General features: G+C 45.8%; 2 protein-coding genes across 13 annotated transcripts in view; both read right to left on the reverse strand.

Annotated features, from left to right (window-relative positions):
- Window positions 1–801: 801 nt before the first annotated feature.
- Window positions 802–15,308, reverse strand: LOC125717103 (espin-like protein). Its single transcript, XM_048990082.1, has 10 exons — window positions 15,015–15,308; window positions 14,748–14,938; window positions 11,254–11,440; window positions 10,516–10,698; window positions 10,295–10,426; window positions 4,351–4,500; window positions 3,810–3,912; window positions 3,560–3,669; window positions 3,303–3,470; window positions 802–3,133 (listed from the first exon to the last, which is right to left on the reverse strand). The coding sequence occupies exons 1-10, from the start codon at window positions 15,306–15,308 to the stop codon at window positions 1,547–1,549; spliced, it is 3,105 nt and encodes a 1,034-aa protein (XP_048846039.1). The 3' UTR covers window positions 802–1,546.
- A 1,552-nt stretch (window positions 15,309–16,860) lies between these two features.
- Window positions 16,861–22,245, reverse strand: part of LOC125716751 (kinesin-like protein KIF1A) — a 48,723-nt gene continuing 43,338 nt past the window's right edge. For all 12 annotated transcript variants that reach the window (XM_048989418.1, XM_048989409.1, XM_048989408.1 and 9 more), the window contains 3 exons: window positions 21,908–22,100; window positions 20,856–20,974; window positions 16,861–20,608 (listed from right to left, as the gene is read on the reverse strand). In XM_048989418.1, the coding sequence (XP_048845375.1) occupies window positions 20,566–20,608; window positions 20,856–20,974; window positions 21,908–22,100 (355 nt within the window). In that variant the 3' untranslated portion in view covers window positions 16,861–20,565. The remainder of the gene's footprint in view (window positions 20,609–20,855; window positions 20,975–21,907; window positions 22,101–22,245) is intronic.

A 22,245-nucleotide genomic window follows, 5' to 3' on the forward strand; every position in this document is an offset into this window, starting at 1 on the left:
TGTGCTCACCATGGCAGTGTTTGGCCCCTAGGGGGCAGCAAAATAAAAAACTGCATCCTTGGTAGTGTGCCTGAACCATGAAGAGAAAATCATGGGCCGACTTAGAGACAACTAATTCACTTATTTAAAAATTCTAAAAGAATAAATTCAACAAAAATGCTATGTAAGACACATGCTGCATACAGTACTTGAATTAAAAGTTACTGTTCTATAGATTTAATATTTTATAGTAGATGTTAAAGCCCCCCCCCCATGTGATTCTGAACAATCTGTTTTTATAAAGCAGCCAGCACTGCAAGACACCAAATACGGGTTCTCCTAAAGGCTGCTGACATAATTCTGGGTGGTTGCTATGGAAATAGAAGGTTAGCCCAACCGTTTCCATGGTGAACCAAGACCGGGCAGAGAAGTGTTCTGTCATTTCCTCCAGAGGGAACTGCAGGATGGCAGAACAGGGAAATATACAACCATCTCCTCTCTATTAAGCTTCCTGACAGTGAAACTGCTTGGATGAGCTTTTCTGTGACTCCCAGGGTCCACTGGGGTCTGTGAACAGGAGCCTGATTGTTTCTCGGACGGAGGGCGACAGCCTTCAAGCACCTGTAATTCACAGCCGGTTCCTAAAGGCCATGTAAATCATTTACAGTAAACATAAAATAAAGATACATTTTTCCACTTTTCAGCTGGTGCATATACATAGAAGCCCCCCCACAACATTATCCTCCTAACCCCCCCCCCAAAAAAAATGCAGTAAAGCAGTCATTTTTTGCAGAAGAACATTCAATGCTGCATTACACAATTTATTTGTAGTCATTTTCACATGTAACTTTCCCTAGTAAGTGATATATAAAATATTAACCTTGGTAGAATTTGGAGATAGATAAAAGGAAGCCGTGTTTAAGTGGCAAAGCAGCCAGAAAATGCTCATCACTACACCACAGATCTCCAGTGTTTCTGCTCGACGGCTGGAAATCACGCTTTTTGTGACAAACGGAAGGACGTCTACAATCCATCTATCACCTCCCCCAAGTCTGTTATCAATAATTCAGCTGCCATTGCTTTTAGTAGCATTTTACATGAGACTCGTGACGATTCAGAACATCTGCTTATCCTTCTCCTTATTCCGTCAGAATCTGCAGTTGAGCAAATTCCATTCTGACCCCAAAACAACCCATATATACACATATCTGCAGCAAATACATTTACTAAATACTCTGTTATTGTTGCGGCCTTATGTTTTGTCGTTCTTCCGGCCAGCTTGACTTCAATCACGCACATATCCAATCCCCACACGGGCACACGGCTGCAGACATATCATAAAAAAAGTGTAATAATAATGTGGTATCTACAGGCTCAGCTACAGTATTAGTATTGTTAAAACAGGTCGCTAAATGCTAAGCAAACCGGCACACAAACTCAAACCATATTCAAACTAGGCATCCTGTCGTTTCACCTGTGACACATTCAGTCAAGGTTTGCAAAGCACTGGAGAGGCTAAGTTATCATAAAAAAAATTATCAAAAAGACAGGAAGAGAAGTCAATCGACTACTGCTCAAAATCAAAGAGTTCTGCCTCTTTCTCCTTCCAGAAGGCAAAACTACGATCAATGTACTTGCAAATCTCATCATTGCTGAAACAAGAAATGTCTAAATGACTGCCTATCAGGTCATTCTCGTCTGGGGTGGCCGTCTGCACGATGACCTTGGGTAGCTCTCTTGGTTCTGGCAGTTCAGGTTTACTCGGCTCAGACAATAGCTCTAACTGTCTTGGCGCATTCCCGAAAAACGTGGCCTTGATGTCCTCAAAGCCGTCCCTCCACTCTCTCCTGCCAGCCTCGATATCTTGGAGGACCGCCCGATGGAACTCCCGCACTGTCTCCCAGCTGAACCGGCCAACGTGGTCGAAGACCTCAAAGCAGAGCAGATGCCTCATCTTCCTCTCCTCTGCCGACAACTCCTGCTCCAGGATGTGAAAGTAACCTAGCATGAAGAGGTCAAGGGTCAGGCTGTTGTAGTCCACAGGCATCCCACCCACACATGGCAGGAACTGCTCAGGAGAATAAGTGACTTTCTGCTGATGTAGGCGATGGAGCTGTCTGGATGGAACACTGGAGATAAGGCTCCTCCAGTTGCCAATCATCTTATTGATGGTGGTCCTTTGCCTGAAGAGGTGGCTCAAGGAGCCCTTCTCCATGGTTCTTGTGGGCTGTGGCTCTTGAGATGTTTGCTCTTTTTCGGTTTCCTCTGCCCCTTCCGTTGTGTCTTTACAAGTCAATCCCAGTTTTCCTCTGCTTCTCAGGCTAATGGCATATGCCGACTTTTTCCAGTGACCCAGGAACAAGAGTACAATCCGTTCTTTGCGCAAGCTGGTGGTCTCTATTACTGCCCCAGGGTCATCTGGATGTGTCTCCTCACTGCTTATCCCCGAATCGCTGGTACGGTCTGCTTCCTTGAGCTGGCCGACCTCTTCAACAGCCATGTGAGTCCAATTGTTTACATCGTTTTCCCGCTTTTCCGTACGCTTGTTAAAGCCATCCTCCTGGTTGGCCGTTTGGTTCCTAACTTGGTTCCTGTGTTTCTTTGACGTATGTGATTCATTATTAATGCTCCCCCCTAGCTGACTCTCAAAGTTGGACCTCAGGTTCCGTACTGAAACTCCAAACTGCTGAATCTCCTTTTCAATCTTTACCCTCTGTCCCCTAGAGGAATTAGGCCTTTCGAGCTTTTGGGAGAAAACAGATGCCAGCTCAGTGTTGGGCATTTTACCGATGGTCCCATCTTTCTCTTTGTCTGTGTGGTTAGTCAGGAGAAGAGTCATGCTTTTCACGATCCCTGAGATGCGGTTACACCACACAGGCAAAGGCACCTGGTCGCCCACGTCGGGTTGCCAGAACTGTGTGTTGACCGTAATGTTCACGATGGGCGCCGGAAGGATGGCTCTCAGTTCTTCGGCTAGACGAGCCAACTCCATCTCGTAGGCTTCACACCTCTTCTGCATGGAGACGTTCTCGATCTGCTTCTCCAGGTACACCAAATCGTCCTCGGTCAACAGCTCCCCAAATGGGCCAAGAATAGCATTAAGAGTCTGCGAGTATCTCCAGCTGTCCATCTCAGTACACTTGCTTCCATTTTCCTGGCGAATAAAAGAAGAATTTAGCGTTTCAAATTCCAAGTCCCAAAATCATTCAAAGCCATTTGTTAAATTGCCTCAATGCATAAAATGGATTCCTTTGATATTAAGGCTAAATTTTGTTGAGCTCTGATTGTTATGGTTGCATGAGCAAAAGCTTGGTAACAGATACCTTAATCCTCTGATCCTCTTCATCCTGCAGGCGAGCTTGCAGTTTTCGTACCATAACTTGTCGTTTCCATTCTGCAATGGGCTGGCCTTTCTCATCATGGGTCGGTACCAGGGAGTCAATATCGATCAGGTTGGTCTCCACTATGGGGAGAAGCCCCAGATTGTCCACCTTTTGTGAGGGTAAAGGGAACGGTCATCAGGAACAGGACCGCAACACCCCCCTCATTACACACGCCCCCATCTCAGCCGACCACTCACTGCTTGTCCTTTGAAGACTGCAGTCAATCCTGCATGTTTCAAAGACTTAATGGACAGCATTTGACTCTTCTCCTCCTCTGAAGACTTCATCACGTTTAAAGATGACATGACTGCAACACAAGATGAATAACAAACAAAAGAAAGACTATCAAAGACTATCAAAGACTATCAAAGACTATCAAAGACTATCAAAGACTATCAAAAATGCCAAAAACAGGTCACAACGCAGTCAAAATGTACTGAAACCCACCAGTAGATGCCAGTTGCAGATGCCGTGATGTTACTGCTGATTTCTGAAGCCGGGGAGAGGTTGAGGTCAAAGGTGAAGCTGGTGATGAAGGTAAAGACCGAGGCTGGGGGGGGACATATACATTTATTTATTCAGCAGCTGCTTTTTTCCCCAAAGCAACGTACAAGAGAGGGAGGCTTGGAGAAACGTCTGAGGATCACATTGGTCTTGATGACATCACTGCATTAATTAAAAGTAGCAAGGTGCAGAGATTTCTAAAGTACCCATCTTATTGTGTTTGCCTTCAATGAGGCTTGAACCAGCAATCTTCCAATCACAGGCAAAGAAGATTAGCCCACTGAACCATACACGGCTCCTACCATAATGACCGATGTAGTGATGTCATATGCTGATGACTGGTGATTGGTTAAAGAAGTGAGCAAGCCCTTCCCTTGTTGACCCAGGGACACATCGGACTTGACAAAATCAGAATGTCCAACCCTGATAATCTGCAAAAAGCTTTTTAAACATGGCAGGATGGATCAGGCAGTGTGCTGGTCACCTTGCCGATCTCCATGCTGCTACAGGGGTCCTGCTCGTCCAGGCAGTAGTCAGCAACGCTGGGACTCCAGGACACTTTTGGCTTCCTTTTCCTCCCTGCCTCAGTGGGGTGGAGCTCTGGTTGACTACTGTCCTTAGCAGACAGCTGGAACTGAGAGCAGAGCATCTTACTGTTCAATATGCAAACGCGGCATCTGGTAGGTTTATAGAGGAGATTGGAAAAGTGTTGCAGCTCACAGCATTTTTACGGAGGCATGTTGGTTAGGCCGAGTTTAGAAGCCAAGGAAGTGACGTTAAGATAGATGCGAAAGGAGCATCTTCAGAGGGAAGCACATGAAATCCTACAACTTACAGTTCGACACTTAATTCATCTGGAAGCAGTTCAGGTCACATCAGCGATGCTCAGCATCACTGCAGGGCTAAACTAATACTCACAGTGTTTGTTATCTCTTTTAAATAAGCACTAACAAGGCTAAATAGAACAAAGCCTTTCTTTTACATAACTGCTAATTTCTCGCAGGCTCATTTGTTCGTCGATGTTTAATTAGATCCAGCAAATGTGGGACATCTGGATTCCATTATCGCCCCTGCAATCACAGCCCTGGTCCTCAAGCTAAATAAAGTAACGAAGTGGAACACTGCGCCGTGGTCGAATGCTGTAATCTCTTTAAATGGCTGGACACTCTTCCAGCTGCGAAGGACCGCCCACGCTCCTGGGTGGCATGACCTCCAGTGAGACACATGACACTAGAATTTGATCAGTAGAGCAAAGTGCCTCATGGGTAGTCTGGTCAAGCCAGCTCAGAGAAACTGGAGTAGCCCTTAGCAAAAGGAAATTGTCTTGGCATAAAACAACAAAATTGAGACAGAGAGATCTCTGCTAGTCTGAATGTAGGACCCCGCTGAGTGTACCAGAGTAGAGAGGAAGTTTAACAGATTGTCACCTGATAGCGCAAGTCAGGTGGCACTAGCCTAAAGTTACGGATATTCACGTAATTCCCATTCAGGTCCTGCAGAGGAACCCAGAGTGGTTTTCTCCTTGGGGTAAATATCAGCACCCGTAAGATCGACGCGGAGGCGCTTCTGTAAGCTCCAAAGAAGAGTGAGGAAGCTCTTGATGCAGAAGAAAACAAGGTGTAGAAGGTGGTCCAGCAAAAACAAACCGAGTTCATTGGCTGCTTCAACTGAATTTGTTACAGGATGCCTAGCTGGAACGATCTAAGCTTAAGTGTGTGCAGATTAGCTATTAATACCGTCGTTAAGACTGGATACATCATGTTATTGTGGCATTGTTTTATGATGCGGCTCTTGTCGGGCTGTCTGTCACCCTGCCTTTTAGCCCTGTAATACCTGGCTCCAGTGATTGAGGTGATTCTGCAGCATTTACAGTCTCTGATCTCAGGCATTGTCCTTAGACCGTCAAAGACCCAGATACAATGTAAATGCAGTTTCCCTGCGTTACACACATCGGTAAACAGTGTAAAAGCCCACAAACTGACCAGTGCTGACCTATAAGAGACTCTGAGTGACCCGAGTAGCATCGTAAGTCTCACACCAGCATCCATGACACCAAGCACCAGTAAAATGTTCTCAGCAGACATGACGCAAGACCGGAAATATCTGCAGAAAAATCGACCCGTCAGACCCGATGGTGCTGCCACACAGAACTGAAATACTATCTTTATAATATATTTGTCTTCTACTGTATGGGCTTCATTTGCTGAGCACCTGTATTTGATCACATGCATGTCTTGGTAAATCAGCACAGTCAGAATTAAGGTACAATTTTCCATCAGACACAAATGACCGAGCATGTGCTTCTTCCCCCCATACAATTTTTCCTGAAACAAATCAAGAGAAGATTCGAACTTCTGAAGGCGAACAGAAGGTGACAAATCAGAAGGAGAAACAGAAAAGCGGGAAGATCAATTCATAGTCAAAAACTATGAATAAAGCCATAAAACGGCCCTTTCTGTCTATAAATTTCCCCCGGTGCTTTTCCTCAGCTTTATAAGCACTTTGCCTCCCGTTCAGTAACGCTGGCAGGAGATGGGATTCCCGGGGAAAGAGGAAAGATTTACTTACAGTGGCTACAGCAGTTGAGTCTCAGCGCATGTCCGCTGCTGGAGGTCTGTGCTTGTGAGGACCACAATGCGGGAACCTACCACTCTGCCTTTGCCACCCCGTCCGCATGCCAGCCCGAGGCTGCGAGCCCAAGGACCGGTAGACAATAAACAATAAGCTCAAATGGGGGCCTTCTCAGAAAGGTTTTAATAATTGAGGGAGGGGGATTGGGTTGCCGGTAATGGCGGAGCAGACCGATGTGGACGCGTGCACGCTTGTTGGGAGAAGCGCGGTGGGGAAGGGTGGGGGCTAGCTGCTGGGGGGTGTCCTTGTCAGGCCACATGGAAAGGGGACATGGTATCCTGCTCGCTCGGCTGCGCCCCTGTCCTCCAGCAATGAGCGCGGTGGCTAGCTAAAGTAACAGCGGATCCAGGTCTGTCCACCTGTAGTCATGAAGCAGACCTTGGCACCGTGACCTGGAAACAGATCTGCGCAGTCAAGCGGCACGAGCCCAACAAAAGGACAGGTACTCCTGTAACCCGGCGAAACTGATTTACACTGGGCGGACTCCTCGGCGGCACGGATAAGCAGCGTCTCCTGATTAACGGCTGCGGCCCAAGCCCGCATTGCGACATCCAGCCTGCGTGTTACTATGGTTTCAAGGTGTATAGCTGGCTTCCGTAACCCCCCGAGGACAGACAGGGGCAAGAGTCACATCATCATAAAGCAGCGAAGACAAAAGTTCCACCTTAGTTAACAGTCAGGGACCACAGTTCCACCTTAAACGAGGATTTTGGGAAGACCTTCCAGTTAGTCATGCTTGGAATATGGAACAGTGCGTGAGTCCACTGTCTTCCATTGGCTTTTCTTTTGATTTACAATGTTAAGTGTTGAGTGGTATTTAAGATCAATTAAGATCACGCATATCTACGATATCACAGTGAACTTTTCTATTAAATAGTAACGTTTACATATTTAAGGGCAGTTTCTGGCGCCATCTAGTGTTTACGTTCAAGTACAGCATGGTGTCTGGTTTCTGCACGGTAAAGAACACTGTCGCGCTGTTACCGCTACAGATAGCAACCACTTTTCAGCGGAGTAAACAATGTTCTTCTTTACATTTAAATATTTAAAACCACACAAGTCTGACATTCTCGCTCTAATATTTCCGTTCCGTTTTCCTCTCTCTTGCCTATATCGCGACAATTGTCACCAGTATTATGTACCAACTGCACACGTGTTGCTTTTGAAAGGGAAAAAAAATAATAATTAATTTGGATGGATTAATTAATTAATCCGTCATGTACTGAAATAAGCAAGTCGGTGGGAAGTTTAGTGAACCTCACAAACAATGTGTGCATTTTTGTCTACCACAGCTACATATGTGTTTATACATGTTTATATCATTCCTTATATAATATTATGTTAAATGTGTGTGACCGCAGGGGCAGCACGGAGGCGCGGTGCCTTCAATCCATATCTTTCAGGATAGACTCCAGAAACCTGTCATCCTGAATGGGACAAGTGATTACAGACGATGGAGAGATGTTTGACCACACTGAGCACTGCATGCATGCTCATAATACGAGTATATAAGCAATTTCAAATATGCTATATTTATCTTTCAGAAGCAGTTCATGCTCTGCACCCATTTAAAGCCCAAAAGCTGACTAAATGCATGCTAAAAAGACGATAGGAGAAGTGGTGTTAGGCTGATCAGTCTGCACTTTTTCCTGCTATATTGTTTATATGGACTGATCGGCTGGTCTTCCAATGCATCGTTATGTTAGCGGCTAGGTGCGGGACCCAGAATGCAATATTCAAAGACACATTTTTAAGAAGCTACTCTCAGCAAATATGTCCGAGCAGATTTTATGATTTTGATTACAGCATTTTCCTTGTTTAAAAGTTCATCGGACAGCTTGACTGCTCACAACAATCAAACCTCTGGGGGGGGGGGGGGGCTTTGCCAGCCCCAAAAAATGGAGCCGAAATCCCTTGAAGGTGTACATCTGAAAAACCGCCAACAAACGGCAACATGACACTAAACATACGGACCCAGTTTTAAGCTTCGGGTTTTTGACGGAACTGAGACACTTTTCCGAAAACATAGTTTCTGGAAAACTACTTTCGTAGTTGGAATCACGCGACCGATTGGGTCCAACTATGCAAGAAGTTCACATTAGCAACTGGCATAGTTGGAAATGTTCAGTTGCATGGTTCCAATTATGTAAATTGCTAACGCTGGTAGCAAATACGCTTTTGGGACAAGAATCCCTGGTCGGCTTTTCGGGCCTTTTGCTCCGGGGAGGGGGGGGGCTGAAGAATACCCCACAGCTAACTCTGAAACCCAAGCCAGGGGAGATGTGGCTGGCCGGGGCCCTACACTCCCGCTAATGACAGTTCCTCTCCAGCCCCCACCACCGGACTCCTCGTCGCCCCATGGCACCTAATTAGCCCCTTTTGTTGAGGGAGGGAAGGTCACACCCTGTCCACGGGGACACGGGCACCACCCCCTGACTTCGTTTACTCATAGCGCATTAAGCCGCCATCTTCTGTTACTGTCATGCTTACGGTGACTCGCAGACAATGAGCGCGACACGACCGCGTAATTAAAACAGCTGGTTATGACACGGAACTCATTAAGGAGTAAAATATTTACCAGCTCTGTACAAATCCACCACAAATCCACAATAGCTACTTCACGCTCTCTCACTTTTTTTACACCTGAACTGCCTGCCTAAAGCCGCCCCAGTGCTTAGTTATATATTCTATATAATCTGAAATTATCTACTCTGGATACAACTGACTTTGCCAGTCAGTCCTAAAGTATTTCAGCTCTTGGTGGGAGTTTGTCACTTTGTGTTGCACGTCTGTCTGGGAACTGTTAAGATTGTTATAACTTTCTCCGCAGGGTGACGTAGATTGAAAAGGAGCAAGAAATGCATCTTAAATTTAAGATGCTTCCTCAAAAATGGGACGTCAATCTATTTATGGGGAACATCACTGCACTTTCACACCTAAAAAGCTGCTCTCGTGATGCAGTCTACAAGTAAGTAAAATGAACTTGACTTTCAATTGGTGTATGTATGTATATATAAAACAGTTTCAATTCTGGCATTGTGCCTGGTCAGGAAATAATTTCCTTGGGGGGGGGGTCAAACTTCTCATTTTATTACGTGGCTACGTGCCTGATTCGGCTCTCCTGTCTAAAGAGTTCACCAGGACTTAATCCTCTCTCCTCTCACCTACCTGATCCAGTTTCTTAAAAGAGGGACTGGGGAACAGGTGATGGTCCTGAAATATTTATCTGGGGCCTTGGAACATCTTTGCCATGTGAGACACAAAGCAGGATCTCTCCAGTGAGCACAGGGGCCCAGCGGCCCCCTACCCACTGTCCATGACACGTGTGATTCCGGCACTTCCAGCCATAACCTGTCATGTCAGGAACATGTTTTCCAGCGGAACATGGGTCTAACATCTCTGCTGTGAATTTAAGTCGCCGACCCAATCCAACACATGCAATCAAGATCCAAAATATGGACGTACAGACATCGAGCTGCTTGTTAAGGTTACCATAAAATGCAGCCCTTTAATTACCCTACAGATGATAGATCATGGTAGAAGATCACCCAATGAGACGGACTGCCGTTTATGAGTAGAGCTCGTTACCTAGCAACGAATTCATGAATGAACAACGGCAGGAACACTCACCCCAGCTGAAAGCTGATTGGTCCCAGGAGTGTCCCGTTCCCTGCCATGCGCTAATTCAAAACATATTATTGGCTAATGATAAGGCTGGTCCCTGTGTATGAACTATTTCTGGCCCCTCCCATCCACAACGCTGCAGCATCAAATAGAATGTTTGGCCTTGGTCTTACGCATTCCTTGGCAGCCCGAAGGTATTTGGCGCAGTCATGGTGCCCGTTGTATTCTGCCAAATCCACCACCGTAAATCCATCTTTATCCCGGTCGTCGAGGCTCACTCCATGCGCCACCAGAAGCCGACAGCACTGGCGGCAACAGCAGGGGTCAAAGGTCAATCAGCGTACCCCTGACAACGCCAACACAGTCAAACTCCGATGGGCGAGGCGGCACGCACCTCCACCTCCCCGTTTTCAGCCGCGTTGTGCAGAGGGGTCCCGCCCAAGCCGTCCTTCAAGACCGTCGCCCCCATCCGCAATAGTCGCTCAAGGATGCGCTGGTGCCCCCCACTGGCAGCAAAATGCAGTGCAGTGGCCCCTTCCTTGTCTTGGCAGGAGATGTTAACATCTGTAAAGGAGGTCTGAAGAAGACGTGTGATGTTCAACTGCAGCACAGACTAACCCCTGATATTTCCCAGCATTCATACTCACTTAAAAGGTGCATGAGTTTTATTATTTATTTACATTTACTTTTAATTTTTTATCCAATGTGATGTACAACAGTCAGTCTCTGGAGCAACTGAGGATTAAAATTCTTGCTCAGGGGTCCAACAGTGAAGTTATTCAGCTGGCATTCGGACCAGTGACCCAATCACCAGCACAGCATCCTGATATGCTGAGCTACACACCGCCCCCTTCAGGTGGACATCAGCATTATTACTTATTATGTTAATCTGAACTGGTTCAGTCCTGGGATGTCTTCACCAGTAGACCATGGCTACCACAGTGGCAGAGCTGGCCCGAAACATAAGCAAAGTGCTGCTTGGGGTCCTGCGGCCACCAGAGGGCGCCCCATCTGATCAGGCTGTCAGAATGGCAACGCGACTCCCAGGTTAATCACATTCCACTTAGGACCCCGAAGAGGGCATAAACTGTACTATAATATAATGGAGTTTGGTGCTAAAATAGCTACCCACCAGCCAGACGACCAGCGCGTAGTGACCCATATGAGCCGCAGCTTGCAGGGCCGTCATGCCATCGTGGGCCCTCAGGTGGACGTCAGCCCCACAGTCCTTCACCAGATACTCCACCACGTGCAGGTGGCCCGCCTGACAGGCCAGGTAGAGGGGCGTGGCTCCCAGGCATGTCTGCCGGTTCACACACCTGTCCAGTAGGGGGCAGTGGACAGGGCACTGAAGCCACTTTAACAGATATGATTAGTTGGGACAAGATGACTAGAGCACACAGACCTCTGTACATGCAGCTGAAACTGGTGGCGGTCTCCTGAATGTTTTTTTTTTTAAATAAATGACAGTCTGTGAGTCAGTCTGCTTTTATTTGCTCTCACGGAATCGCAATGTGAGAGGAGCTGGCGGTGAGTGACCATCCTCAGCTCCTCCTACCCTCCACGGGGAACAGGCAGTGGGCAGGCGGGAGGGCATACGTAAAGGGGGGGGGGAACAAGGGGTCTAGGGACCAGTACGGCAGGTACGCTTCATTAGAAAAACCCGTGAAATTAAAGAAGTTTGAAAAAGAAACCACAGATCTATATGTAATTACGTTTTACTATACTTCAGAACAGAGCACCATAAAGTCTATTATAAATACCATGGTTCATATTTACGAATGCATGCACTACCTTGTGACACTCATGAAAACATCACGCAGCTTCAGCGGTTCATCAGCTCAAGGTTCAGCATAGTACTGCATGTAGGTACTATTACTATTACTCTGTCGTCATTGTTATTACATGCACTGTATTATTAATACTCTGTTGTTATAGTTATTACATGCAGTGCATTATTATTACTCTGTCGTTATTGTTATTATATGCACTTTATTATTATGAATACTCTGTCATTGTTATTACATGCACTGTATTATTAATACTCTGTTGTTATAGTTATTACATGCAGTGCATTATTATTACTCTGTCGTTATTGTTATATGCACTTTATTATTAATACTCTGTTGTTATAGTTATTACATGCAGTGCATTATTATTAGTCATTATTGTTATTACATGCACTTTATTATTATGAATACTCTGCTGTTATTGCTATTATATGCACTTTATTATTATTAATACTCTGTTGTTATTGTTATTACATGCACTGTATTATTATGAATACTCTGTCGTTATTGTTATTATATGCACTTTATTATTATGAATACTCTGTTGTTATTGTTATTACATGCACTGTATTATTATGAATACTCTGTCGTTATTGTTATTATATGCACTTTATTATTATGAATACTCTGTTGTTATTGTTATTACATGCACTGTATTATTATGAATACTCTGTCGTTATTGTTATTATATGCACTTTATTATTATGAATACTCTGTCGTTATTGTTATTATATGCACTTTATTATTAATACTCTGTCATTGTTATTACATGCACTGTATTATTAATACTCTGTTGTTATAGTTATTATATGCAGTGCATTATTATTACTCGGTCGTTATTCTTATTACATGCACTGTATTATTATTGTTCTGACTTACCTACAAGTTTGACATAAAGACAGACTTAGGTAACAGATGCTGTTCATACCGGAGCACAGCCTGTATCACGTTTAACCCATTAAAGTATACAATGAGGTTGTGGTCTAGCGGTAGATGGTAGTGACATCATTGTCCCCACATCAAGGCTGAAGCATAAAAAAGTACCAATGTAACAGGATTTTGGGTCCAGCGCAGGACACAAGCTGCATTTGCAGTGAATTTCTGACAGGCGGCACTAAGGGCACCCAGGGCCAGCTCAGGGGGGCCTGAACCTCATCTCCCTCACATGTGGCAGGCAGCATCCTCATCAATTATCCATGATGGCCCAAAGCCCCACCAGCGAGCTCATCTGACAACAGCCAGGCCTTTTCAGCTACAAGGAAAATGAAAATCTGCCAAGGGATGATGGCTCTGACACCTGCGCCCCGTCCGGCTTTTATCCACAGCTATCCAAGTGATTCCATCTCAGTTTCAATGTCCTGTATGAGGTTCCATTAAGACCTGGGAGTTTTAAACACACAGGGCCGGACAAATCCTGATGCTTATTGAAAGCCCGTTGTCTCTCTGTTTACCTCAAGCTCTCCTCTCTTATTCCAATGGGCACAAAACCTCTTATGCAGTGTCACCTGAACATGAGGTACATCTAAACATGAGAGATGTCACTGGTGAATGGTTTTTTAGTAGTAAGCTAAAACGTGTACTGGGACAGAATGACAGCCAGGGGGCGGTATTAACCTCATCGCCAGCGTATCCATGACGATCGATCACCAGCGCCAGGTTCACAAATCCATCAGCTAATGAATGCCAGCTGAGCAGCGTTTCGTTGAATCAGAGGTTTAAGCTGTTTAGCGGGAATGTTTGGGTTTGTCTTTTCTTTGTGCTGTCATGTTTAGTAATAAAGTCCTTACATCTCACTGTCCCGCCTCCCATCTTGCTCTGGGGCGCCGATCCACAACATCGCATGATAATAAATCAGCGTAACTGGAAAGGACAACATCATCCGCTGGACACAAACAAGCCTAGTCTGAGCCTCCCTGCACATAATGTACTTATAGAAATTATAGCGGGTTTTTATTTGAATCTTTTCCTAAACCAGGGACCCCCAAATGAAAAGAGAGCAGAGCCAGAGACCCCCCTCCAACCACTAATGTGTGATCACTTAAGTAGCTAGGAATTAAAGGGTGGGGGTAGCTTTAACATTTCATTCTCTGGTATTTTCCAATAATTTCCATTATGAGTGAATATTTCATATTTTGGGGGGGGGGGGGGGTTTACATAAATCGGATGATAATACCGGCATTTTGCCAATTTTTGGAACATCACAATGGACCCCCCAGCACAGCCGTGCTCTGAGTGCCATGGGGAGAGCGGGGTTATATCATTTACATTTTCTGTGTTTCTATACTGAGATATAATTTGCATTCTTGGCCATATTCAAAGAAAACACTGGAGGTTCATATTTTACCGAAAACCCCCAAAAATCTGGAAGAGTACAGGCTGTTGGCTGTTTGTAAACCTGACACTGGTGTCAGAACCGGCTCCCGGCTCCCTTTTACGTCATCCGGCATGTTTAGACACGCCTCCCTGGCTTCCTTGCTGTTTGTTATACCCAGAGAAGGTGTCATCCTACCGGATCTTCTTCACAGAAGGTGGTAAACTATGCACTGTAATCATACATTTCATCATCATAAGCGAGCAAATATTAATGGCAGACCTGAGGTCCTTTCAGTAGGTGCAACTAAGTGGCTTAACAAACTGCAAAAACAATTCTGAGGTGGATAGAAGCTTGTGGAATATTGTGAAATTTGTTTAGCAAAATTCATACAAGAAACATGAATTAAATTCTACAGATTTAATCAAAAGAAATGAATAGCCTTTGGATTTCATTTCAGGAAAGATCGAATTCAGTCATTTAGTCTATCCAGGAGACCTCAGAGGCTTGAGAAGGAGAACTTACTGTGGGGCCTGCTGGAGCAGCAGCTTCAGGCAGGTGAGGTCCCCCTTAGCCGCGGCGTAGTGAGCAGGCAGAGCCCCACAGGCCGTCTCCTGCTCTGCTCCATCCCCAGCCGATAGCAGCCACTGCACCACCGCCGCATGGCCGAAGCGAGCCGCCAGGTGGAGGGCGGTGGCCCCGGAGTCGTCCTGCTCCTGCAATGTGTGCACCTGCCCTCCATCACGTGCTCTCAGGCACCGTCCTGCTCCTCCGGAACCCCAGCCTACTGACCTTAGCATCGCAAACCCCGTGGTGCACCAGCCACTGCAGCTCCGCCACGTGTCCAGTGGCTGCGGCGTCGTGGGCCGGCGTGGCCCCATTCGCCGCCCGCGTGTCTCCGGCGAGACCAGCCTCGTCCACCAGGAAGTGGAGGCTGTCCAGTCTGCCGCACCGGGCGGCGTGATGCACGGCCGTGGCTCCCTGGGGGTCCGTGATCTCCTGGGTCAAGCAGCCTGCAGCCAGGAGCCCCCTCAGGGCTGTCAGGTCACCGTCGCGAGCTGCTTGGATAGCACTGTGCAGCACCATCGTCCCGCAGTGCGTCGGCTCAGTGTGGGAAGCGGCAGCGAGGCCCCGAGCGCTGAAAGGCGACACCCTCGCGGCTGCCGGTAGGTGCGGCTCCCCCAGAAACAGGGGGGAGGGGCAGGCAGGGGGGACAGAGCAGACCATATGGACAATAGAGGCATCAGGCAAGAATGGCCACCATTCAAAAGCCCCCCCCCCGCAATATTCCAAGAAACAGGCGCTGCCTGAGCACCTGCCAGGAGACCAGCGGACCTGTGGAGGGCCAAGTAATAGGAGAAGATATGTCTTAAAGATGAGATGTATAGCAGACAGACAGGGAATACAAGAGGCTCTTTGAAAGTAGGTATCACACGATCTTTAGTGTATTCCTTCAGGAGTATATGGTACAAAAAACAATCGCTTCACAGGATGCACACTGGATTTAGCCATTGTTCTGACCTCGTTGTTTGTATACACCCTTACCAAAGAGTTTCTGTAATCAAAGCAACGCTTCCCAAACTTCCACATTACTTGCGGCACAGATGTCAGCTTTCTAGTTCTGTATTAAAAGAGTTAATATGCTTTGATCTTCTTTGTGGACAGTTTAAAGAGACAGCTGGGAATTCATGCCATAAACAGTTTGTAACTTGCATTCGTTACACTTTAGACATCAATAAAATTACATGTGAGGGTAAATTTGCTTCAAAGAACACATGGAAAGAGACTGTCATTATGTACATCATAGTAAACAATAGGAATATCCTCCCTCAACAATGCACAAAGGACGAAACATTTCCCTTTGGTGATCTACATGAGAGAGCCAGTACGTCTGCGGTGAATGGGATGCATTATTCGTTATACATGCGGTCATTATCTAAAACAGCAGGCCGAAACTCCTTGGGTCCACTGGCCACAAAGTGTTCTGGGTTTAGTCGGATCTTTTGTCCCAGATCTCCGTTTGAAGCCACATCACCAAAGCTCTCCGTTCCGTTAGATATGACGTTTCATAACGGCGTTCTTTGGCCATGCGGAGTAACCTCACATTTCTGTTATTCTTTTATTAAAATTCCCCATCTTATTATACAGGGAGAAGTTTTTATGAAATAATGGGGTCAGAGGAAGTGATATGAGACATGAAACCTGTGCATCTGGTGCCTGTCATAACTGCGGCAAAATGTAACATGGGATTAACTGCAATAGTACAGAAAATAAAACTGACTGACTGGTGAAAGACAGAGAAAAAGTGTGTGTGGGCTTGTCTGGAGAGGATCTCAATCAGCAGGCGTGTATTTCATGTTTGGATGTCTTAGGAAGCTATGGAAAACGTGGCTCCTTAAAATGCTACATCCTTTTTTACGCCGGTCTATTATTGATTATCACAGGTTCGTTATCTTTTCAAGACCCTCAGATTATTAACTTCATGCCGACGCAAAATTCCTTGCGCTTGAGAAATATCCGTAATCACAGACTTCATCGATAGGCTTCGGAAGCGCCGCACAAACGATGGCATTTCTTAGATTGAATTGCGTAAATAAATACAACAGAGGCACACAGCTATGACACGGGAGGCTGGAGCGGTGTTGCATAAGTTTCACATTTATTTAATATCCGACAATGTGTTAAGTGTACACAACATCTGAAGACTCCAACACTCCAACACTCAAATAGTCTGAGACACGGAATAAACTACTGCCCATTCAGGATGGTAGAAACGGGTTAGAGCGATATAATACACAGTCCACAGCAATCATGTTTATATACAGAGCAAAATAAAAATTAAAAAATGAGAAAAATGATAGGAGTATGATGAAGATGCATTTAGTTTACAGAGTTAAGAGAGGAAGAAACCTGTGAGAGAGGCTCGTATAAGGGAGGCACAGAACTACGAGTGGGGCGAAGAGGAAGAGGGGATTTTAAAAAGTGCAGCATCGATACATCTACTGGGGTGCACTAGGACCGAGGCGGAGTCTTCCGGAAAAACCGGGGTGGGAGGGGGGATTGGAGAGCGGCGTCTATGTTGGCCCGACATGCCTGGCACCACCTCCGAGGGGCTCTGGCACCGCCGGAGGGGGGGCCCAACTAAAAAGCGAAACGTTTTCCCTCGAAAATACCTCAGATTGGTCTGAGGGACTATTTCTTACCCGGCTGCTTGAAAAAAGCACGGAACACAAATGGGCCCCATCGCGCCCCCTTTGGGCCACAAGCACTGAGATGCGGGGGGGGGGGAGGGTCGACTGTCCGTCAGGCGCGGCCGCACCCTGTCACGTGACACGCCCAAACAGTCCCCCACCCAAACCGAAGGAGACCACAAGTCTTAGCTCCAAAAAAATACACGCCTGAAAAGAAGCGAGGCCATGTCGTCGGGGTAGAAGGACGTTCCGGGGAGCTGCTCCGAATCCCAGTGTTCCTGACCGGTGCAACAGGTGTAGCTCATTAAATATTACAATCGTGACATAAGCCATCGCGCTTGCTGTAGCAGACCTACACCGGGGCGGGTACTGGCCTGCAAACTAAAACCACTTATTAAGTATTAAGTACTGCAGGTCTCACACCATGTCATTATTCACATAAGTACAGCGAGTCAACTTGAATGCTACCAGTCCATTAAATGAGCTTTTGTGACCATTTAAATACCCACAGCACGCTACTGTACATATATTTCAAAGCAAAAACAAACGTTCAGGCAAATTTGATCTTAAAAATGCGAAAGGTGAGCAGTCTTAACATGATGGTCCAACAACTGAAATCTACCTCTAAATCCAATGGCCTATCCTACCAACACACTGTCTCCCGGCAACTGTAAATTATACAAAAAACGTAAATAAAAACTTATGAATCCTCATCCTTTGGAGAGAAATTTCCCACCAAGTCTTCTGATCATTTCTTATCAATGAACGTCTAGTTTCACACAGGAAAGGTCTAGATAAACGTCCTCCACACATCTGACTGAATACCAGTTATGCTGACTTGGATATCCCATGGTGCAATGCTTTCGGACATCTCTCTAAACATGCTCTGTAGGTTGGCTGGCCCAAGGCATGTCCCAGTGCTGCATGACTCACAGCAGAAGACATCAGTGTCACTATGGAAACATACAGGTAGCAATCCTCAAGACATGCCGATGGTTGGTTGGCCAAGGGCATGTTTGCACAGTAGAATGCAGCCTGTATGCTTGTATGGCCCTTGGGATATCCAAATACACAACATTACTGTCCGAGCTTCCGGGTGAGATCTCGGAAGTCAACAAGATGGGAACGACAATGCCCTTAACCAGTCATTACTCTTTCTCTCAAAGCCCGAATGCTCTTCTAGACCTTCAGAATAAGCAGTTTCCAGTTCTCCTGCCCAGAAGTTCCTGTTGTAGTTTGGACAGGGTAGTCAGGTGATGAAAGGGGCAGACACTGCTAGTGGGTTCTGGTAGACGGCATCTTTCTGGGAAGCTTTCCAAAAAAATAACAAAAAAAAATGGTTCTAAGAACATTCAGCTGGAAGAAGACAACAGAAAAACTCTTCAACGCATTAAAAACTGAAATGGAAAACCAAGACAGACAGGCCACAGAGATTAAGGTGAAGGTGGGAAACATTCTCAGAAGTAAAAATGAGGCTGCGTACAGTACATGAGTTGATGTGTCCCTAGCGTAACACCAGTAAGTAGCTGTCTAGATTTGTAATTGATGCAAGTCACTTTAAGATACGCTAAAATTGCATTTGCAACTCAAAGACTCCAAAGAGGCACAGTTAGTGCATTACATCTACACTATATTTTACAGAAAAAAATGTGTATATTTCTCTATCAAAGAGAAGACAGGCAAGCAGTGGACATCACACCGGCAGAACTTGTAAGGTCCCAAAAGCAATGCTCATGGCGGTGACCAAAAGGGTTGGCGCTACCCAACGGATTTCATACGCAGGTACACTTTTACTCACAGGTTTTTACCAACCTAAATACCTCCATTGTATCTTGTTTTGTGCATGGGGAGAGTAAAGGATGCAACACCACACGATGCTAGTGATCAGTAACAATTACCTGGGGGGGGCCTTTAGTCCGAATAATCGTCGTTAATGTCTGTTTTATCCGAGGTCAAAGAAAGTCAAGCGTTTCAAAACTATTTCTCGGACTATGGACTCATAATTTTGTGAAACAGAACAGCACAATTTAGTTTATGTACTCAGCATAGCAGCCAAAATGATCTTCACTTATTCTACCCTTTTTTGGTTAAGTTAACTTACGGAAAGTCGTGACAGAAAGTGCTATATGCAGAAACCGCTTCATAGATCGATAAAAATATAAACAACTTTCTAAATAAATAAATGCTTATATAAATTAATGCGGTTAAATAAAAATCTGACAACACAAATGAGAGACCAGACTCACGAACGACATAAAGACAGGGGGTGTTGAATTTAACGGATCTTAAAAAAGCTACCATTAAGGATAACGGGATCACCGGAGGTGCTAACTGGTGTCATCATTCATCGGTAACGGAGTAATGAGACACTATTGTATACTAGTGAGCCCAAAAGCAGTTTTGTCAAAAGATACTGATCCTTATGCCTGAGTGAGTTGAGCTGGACAAAACAACACAGGTGTTTCCCAGGCAACGCAACATGTCAAGTACGAAGTCTAACGCCACATTGCCGCAGTGTACCGAGGCTCTTGGGAAATTCAACCGCAAATACTTGATGTTTACCGACTTCAACTTGACAAAAGCACCTATGAAGTTATACATTCTCATGGAGAGAGTGCTTCTGTTTGCACTCTTAAGGTAGCTGAGGTTCCGGTGGTGGGGAAAGACAATCAATTTATCTTAAATTCATCAAATTAACATACGTGCTATTGTGGGGTGAAAAGACACTGGGGCTCATGTCAATACATAATATGCAAAAGTGTGTATCAACTGTTGCACGAGTTCCATGTGGAAAAGACACATTCCATACCAACATCCTTTGCTCCCCTGACTCGGAAGTTTCCTTAACGTAGGGCCTTGAAATCTCCGTAAAGTACGTATAACTGGCCTATTAATGACAGCGCCAGAAGCAATGTACACAGCGAAGATGGAGGCCTTGCATTCAGTCTTGTTTTGACCATCATCAACTGAGCATGTGCGGGTACAGGCAGCTTATAGGTGTGTGTGGGGGAGGGTTGGCTTTGGGAACGTGGGAAGGCTGGGGGGCTGAGATAGCATGGTAATGGGTGTTTAGTCAGGTGATCTATATACATGGTTAGTCTTTATCAATCTGTTCGAGAAAACTCGCTGTGGGCTGATGAAGTAGAGTGACATCACATCCTCATCTGTCCAGATCTTCTTCTGGAAAGTTTTGATCTGGAAACGAAACAAAGAAAGAACATCGCAGTGAGCTGCAGTGACGCACGGGTGACTGTCGAATTTCAGCCATCGGTCGCAAAAATGTTTCTCACGCGAGCTCCAGTGGGATATAGCGACTTCGTACGGGAGAGAAAACATCTACTGTAATTTGAGGCCCATAATTCATAATTATAAAAGTCCATAATTAATGCAACACCATCACATTCTGCCATTCAAACGTCTCATGCAGTGCCGGGTTAATTACCTGATGGATCCGGCGAGGAGAGGGTTAAATGCGTACAACCAGTCATGCATTTCTTTATCGTTGCTGGCCTGAAGCAGTATCCCACGATGCTCGGTGCACACCGCAAATGTATTGGCCGTCTGCGAGAAAAGGCATGTGGTCTGAGTTTATAAGACAGGCACGGTGGTCTTTGTTGAAGCTCGACAAGCAGAAGACCTAACACCAGCACCAGAGGAACCTACGAATCTCTTATCTGGACTGCAAAGGGCAAAACTACCATCTCAGCACACAAGTTCAATGAGCTTCTTTACACTTACAGGCAGGAAGGTTGGAGTCCAGCCATTGACTAATGTCAGTTGTTCTCCTACTGATAAAGGGACCCACTGACCCAAATGGTAATATGGCTAAATCTCTCCAAAGACTTGACCTAGCTGCTCATCTCCTTTCAAGTCCTCTACATTTATTTGCCAGATGCTCTTGTCCAAAGTGCCATTCATGTGAAAGTGAGAATTGCTAACAAGCATTCCACTGTCAAGGAGCTTATTAGGCCAAACTTCCAATGAGTGACCAAGTGCAGAATAACTGAGGCAACAAGAAGCGCAATTTTCCGTGTGGCCGTCTGACAGGGCAGATGCATCAGAACCAGCGATTCTAAGAAGCTGAACATACTAATTAGGAAGCCTGGCACTGTGCTGGTAATGCTCTGGAGCTCCCCCTACAGGTGGCTGTGGAGAGCAGGATGCTGCACAAGCTCCTCAACATCATGGACAATATCGCACACACCCGACACAATCTGCTTTCAGTGTTTTCCTCCGGTTGCTGAACAATAGCACTACCTCCTGCACACATTCACATTTATTTTGCACTTTAAGAGATCGAGTTATACACTAAAGGTGTATCTCAGTCTAAGTTAGTATAGTAGTAGTATAGTAGATTTAGCATATTTGTACATATATAAGGCTGCTCTTGGCCATCCAGGGACTGAAACGAAGGAGAGCTGGTGGAGGCCAGTAGTAGGATGTGGTTAGCTGAGATGTTTCCAGGTGCGATAGGTGTATAATCGGCAAGCTCACCTTCAGCATGGCCTGCTGGTCCTCGCTGTACTCCACTTGTGCAGAGGACAGGTTAAGGATGGCCCTCTCCACGGTGTCCTTCTCCGTGTTGTAGATGTAGACGTAAGGTCGGCGGACCACAACGTAGCGCTTCACCCAGCCGTTCGTGTGGGGCTCCAGGAAGTGCAGGTAACCCTTCTTGGATACGATGGGGCTATGGATCACACAAGGGGTGTTCCTCAACACCAAGAATGCAAAGAGCCTACTTGTGGTATGGCAAGAGCGATCTTGCTAGATTGCCTCCCAAGAGCGAACTTGGGGCGCAATGAATCATGGGATCGGACTCGTTCGGCAAGGAT

Source organism: Brienomyrus brachyistius, chromosome 21 (assembly GCF_023856365.1).
Source record: "Brienomyrus brachyistius isolate T26 chromosome 21, BBRACH_0.4, whole genome shotgun sequence".
Lineage (NCBI taxonomy): Eukaryota > Metazoa > Chordata > Actinopteri > Osteoglossiformes > Mormyridae > Brienomyrus > Brienomyrus brachyistius.

Excerpts from the sequence above, each read along its gene's own strand:
- LOC125717103 (XM_048990082.1), bottom strand. The coding sequence starts at position 15,308 with ATGGTGCTGCACAGTGCTATCCAAGCAGCTCGCGACGGTGACCTGACA. Across the intron at positions 10,427-10,515 it reads CTGAAAACGGGGAGGTGGAG|TGCTGTCGGCTTCTGGTGGC; the intron begins GTGCGTGCCGCC and ends TGTTGCCGCCAG. Across the intron at positions 3,471-3,559 it reads CAGTCTTCAAAGGACAAGCA|GTGGACAATCTGGGGCTTCT; the intron begins GTGAGTGGTCGG and ends CCCTCACAAAAG.